The sequence below is a fragment of the Chiloscyllium plagiosum genome, chromosome 44 (genome assembly GCF_004010195.1).
Source record: "Chiloscyllium plagiosum isolate BGI_BamShark_2017 chromosome 44, ASM401019v2, whole genome shotgun sequence".
Lineage (NCBI taxonomy): Eukaryota > Metazoa > Chordata > Chondrichthyes > Orectolobiformes > Hemiscylliidae > Chiloscyllium > Chiloscyllium plagiosum.
Genome location: NC_057753.1, coordinates 14,943,688 through 14,948,082, shown reverse-complemented (window position 1 = coordinate 14,948,082; position 4,395 = coordinate 14,943,688). Strand labels below are relative to the sequence as shown.

The 4,395-nt window shown below is 51.9% G+C and overlaps 1 protein-coding gene across 1 annotated transcript in view; it reads right to left on the bottom strand.

Moving 5' to 3' along the window:
- Positions 1 to 786: 786 nt before the first annotated feature.
- LOC122543740 (importin-4-like) overlaps positions 787 to 4,395 on the bottom strand; it is a 28,676-nt gene continuing 25,067 nt past the window's right edge. The window contains exons 10-11 of the mRNA XM_043682501.1: positions 1,515 to 1,647; positions 787 to 987 (exon numbers count right to left, since the gene is read on the bottom strand). Coding sequence (XP_043538436.1) covers positions 802 to 987; positions 1,515 to 1,647 — 319 coding nt within the window. The 3' untranslated portion in view covers positions 787 to 801. The remainder of the gene's footprint in view (positions 988 to 1,514; positions 1,648 to 4,395) is intronic.

Genomic DNA, 4,395 nt, shown 5'->3' with positions numbered 1-4,395 from the left:
ACCGCAGTCTGTCTCCCTATTACAGTGCGTACTGATGGGTGTTCACACCGCAGTCTGTATCCCTATTACAGTGCGTACTGATGGGTGTTCACACCGCAGTCTGTCTCCCTATTACAGTGCGTACTGATGGGTGTTCACACCGCAGTCTGTCTCCCTATTACAGTGCGTACTGATGGGTGTTCACACCGCAGTCTGTATCCCTATTACAGTGCGTACTGATGGGTGTTCACACCGCAGTCTGTATCCCTATTACAGTGCGTACTGATGGGTGTTCACACCGCAGTCTGTATCCCTATTACAGTGCGTACTGATGGGTGTTCACACCGCAGTCTGTATCCCTATTACAGTGCGTACTGATGGGTGTTCACACCGCAGTCTCTCTCCCTATTACAGTACTTACTGATGGGTGTTCACACTGCAGTCTCTCTCCCTATTACAGTGCGTACTGATGGGTGTTCACACCGCAGTCTGTATCCCTATTACAGTGCGTACTGATGGGTGTTCACACCGCAGTCTGTATCCCTATTACAGTGCGTACTGATGGGTGTTCACACCGCAGTCTGTATCCCTATTACAGTGCGTACTGATGGGTGTTCACACCGCAGTCTGTATCCCTATTACAGTGCGTACTGATGGGTGTTCACACCGCAGTCCCTCTCCCTATTACAGTGCGTACTGATGGGTGTTCATACCGCAGTCTGTATCCCTATTACAGTGCGTACTGATGGGTGTTCACACCGCAGTCTCCCTCCCTATTACAGTGCGTACTGATGGGTGATCACACCGCAGTCTGTATCCCTATTACAGTGTGTCCTGCTGTATATATATAGACCCACACACACAGATACCTGTGTGTGAGCATGCACTGAGTGCGTGCCTTACCTGATTGGGATTGTTCTTGTACATGAACGTGATGCAGTTCATCACCGTTAAGTTTTCTTCGATATCCTCTTTCAGAGGAAGCGACCGTACCAGCACAGGAAAGACCTTTTGAGAAAGTACAGAGAAGGTCCGTTAATCTCTCTTCATACAGTTATCGTGAGCAGTGTTCGGAGGGACTGATCACTGCCATCCTGGCCCCTGCACTGTGAGCTTCCTGGTGAAACCTTTCCCCCTGGTCAGAGCGGGAGAGAGGGCAAGAAGCATGGGACAGTTACTGAGGTGTTGGGAGGGTTTCACAGCACAGAGTCAGTTATTGGCAGAGCCAGTGGCAGAGAGAGCTGCTCAGCTCACTCTCTGCTATCTCTCCCCTCAAGGGGGTGTCTTCCAGCACCTTACCCACCGTCCAGCAGGCTGGACCAGGAATGCTCCACCAGCAAACGGGATTGCCTTGTCGTCCCTTGTTCCAGGACCCACCCAGTGGGTGCCTGGCCCATTTGGGAAGTTGGGCTCATGGACATCAACCAGACACCTTCCCCCGGCCAGGACTGAGCAGCTTGACAGGTCAGATCCCCCCCCCCCTCCCCCCCCAACTACGTCTTTGCGGCTGAACGTCCCAAGGAAGTGCCCAGTACCTGCTCCACGGGGACTCCAGGCAGATTCGTCATCATCATCCGGGACACAGCCCCACAGACGTTGTCCACCACACGCCGGTTTTGCTCTCGGGCTATGATGGACGACAGAATGTTCAAAAGGGACGGATAGTGGCTGCAGAGGAACGTTAAGGACTGACCAGGGATTGATTCTCCAGCGCTCCCAGCGAGACCGTTAGTGTGCTTCACTCCCTCCCAGTCAATACCTCAACTTTCACAGGGAATGCCAGGAGACTGGAACGCAGCTCATAATAATAATAATAACAACAACAGGAACGCTCGGCCCTACGTGCAGGTCTCGGACATAGAACAGAGAACAGTGCAGCACAGAACAGGCCCATTGGCCCACAATGTCATGCCAAGGATTATTCCTAATCTGAAATAAAATAACCCTAACCTACACTCCCCTCAACTCACTGCTGTCCTTGTGCATGTCTAGCGTTCGCTTAAATGTCCCCATGACTCTGCTTCCACCATCACTGCTGGCAATGCATTCCAAGTATTCACAACTCTCTGCGTAAAGAACCTACCTCTGACGTCTCCTTTCTACCCTTCTCCTAATATCTTAAAATGAGGACCCCTCGTACCAGTCAGTCCTGCCCTGGGGAAAAGTCTCTGGCTATTGACTCTATCTATTCCTCTCATTACTTTGTACACCTCGATCAGGTCTCCTCTCTTCCTCCTTCTCTCCAGAGAGAAGAGTCCGAGCTTATTCAACCTTTCTTCATAAGGCAAGCCCTCCAGTCCAGGCAGCATCCTGGTAAACCTTCTTTTCACACTCTCCAAAGCCTCTGTATCTTTCCTATAGTAGGGTGACCAGAACTGGACACAATATTCCAAGTGTGGTCTCACCAGGGACTTGTAGAGCTGCAGCAAAACCTCACGGCTCTTAAACTCCAGCCCCCTGTTAATGAAGGCCAAAACACCATATGGTTTCTTAACAACCCTATCCACTTGTGGGCGGCACGGTGGCACAGTGGTTAGCACTGCTGCCTCACAGCGCCAGAGACCCGGGTTCAATTCCCGCCTCGGGCGACTGACTGTGGAGTTTGCACATTCTCCCCGTGTCTGCGTGGGTTTCCTCCGGGTGCTCCGGTTTCCTCCCACAGTCACAAAGATGTGCAGGGTCAGGTGAATTGGCTAAACTGAATTGCCCGTAGTGTTAGATAAGGGGTAAATGTAGGGGTATGGGTGGGTTTCGCTTCGGCGGGTCGGTGTGGACTTGTTGGGCCGAAGGGCCTGTTTCCACACTGTAATGTAATCTAATCACTTGGGTGGCAACTTTGAGGGATCTATGTACCTGCACACCCAGATTCCTCTGTTCCTCCACACTGCCAAGAATCCTGTCTTTAATCCTATATTCAGCATTCGAGTTCGACCTTCCAAAATGCATTACTTCGCATTTATCCAGGTTGAACTCCATCTGCCATTTCTCGGCCCAGCTCTGCATCCTGTCTATGTCGCGCTATAGCCTGCAGTAGCCCTCTATACTATCGACGCCACCCCCAACCTTTGTGTCATCTGCAAGTTTACTAACCCACCCCCTCAACCTCCTCATCCAAGTCATTTATAAAAACTACAAAGGGCAGAGGCCCAAGTACAGACCCCTGCAGGACCCCACTCACCACTGACCTCCAGGCAGAAGACTTTCCATCTACAACCACTCTCTGCCTCCTGTCAGCCAGCTAATTCTGAATCCAGATAGCCAAACCTCCCTGTATCCCATACCTCCTGACTTTATGAATGAGCCTACCATGGGGAACCTTACCAAATGCCTTGGTGAAGTTAACGTACACCACTTCCACTGCTCAACCACGTACACACACGTACACACACACACACACGTATAGAGACACACACTTATAGACACACACGTACACGTACAGACACACACCTGTACACACACACCTGTACACACACACACACACACCTGTACACGTACAGACACACACGTACAGACACGCACAGACACACACACGCACAGACACACACACGCACAGACACACACCTATACATCACACACACACGTACACACACAATGCAGTTCTCTCAAGACGGAGCGTTATACGGAGGCTCAGTGAGCTGTCTCTCTCAGGATGCCATGCTCCTTGGTGTCCTGTGACCAACACTGGGGGAACAACAACCCAGGTGGCTTGGGCCAATTCCCCATCGCTGCTGTGGGAGCTCACTGCACCCCCTCCAGCAGTGACGGCGATTCGGAGAAAGTACTTCATTGGGGGTGGGCCCAAAGGTGTCAAATCAATACACCCCCTCTTTCAGCCTCAGCCTGACCCTCCCTTGCCGCTGTCTCACGGTAAGAGCGCTGTGCCGAGGGCGTGGTTAATTTTCTGACAATTCGGGTGCCTGATAAGCAGCGCTGGATCACAGAGGGGCCAGTCCCTTTGGCCCATCGAGATGGTGACAGCCCCGAGACAGCGCTGCTCAACATAACCCTGCTGTCTTGCCCCAAGCAGCCTCTGAGCTCTGTGCCCTCTCAGGGATTATGGTGAAAGTGCCTGTTTAATCTGCTTTCAGGCAGGCAGCCCCAATTACAGCAGGTCATTGCGTAAACAAGAGTGATCCAGAGTCAGCCACGCCACTTCCCTGTAACGCAACACTTGGAAGCACACGTGATAAATACAGGAACATTCACAGAATGTCTGTCCTGTCCTCAGGAGCTCTCCAAAGAACTGGGTGTGCAATTCAAGATTAAACTGTGGATCAGTGTGTCATTTTCTCAGCTCTGAGTCATCCGTCTGTGGCACTGAATTAACTGGAACACACACAACCCACGCTGACAATCCCAACACCGCGCTGTCGGAGGGTCAGCGCTGAGGGAGCGGGTGCTGTCGGAGGGTCAGCG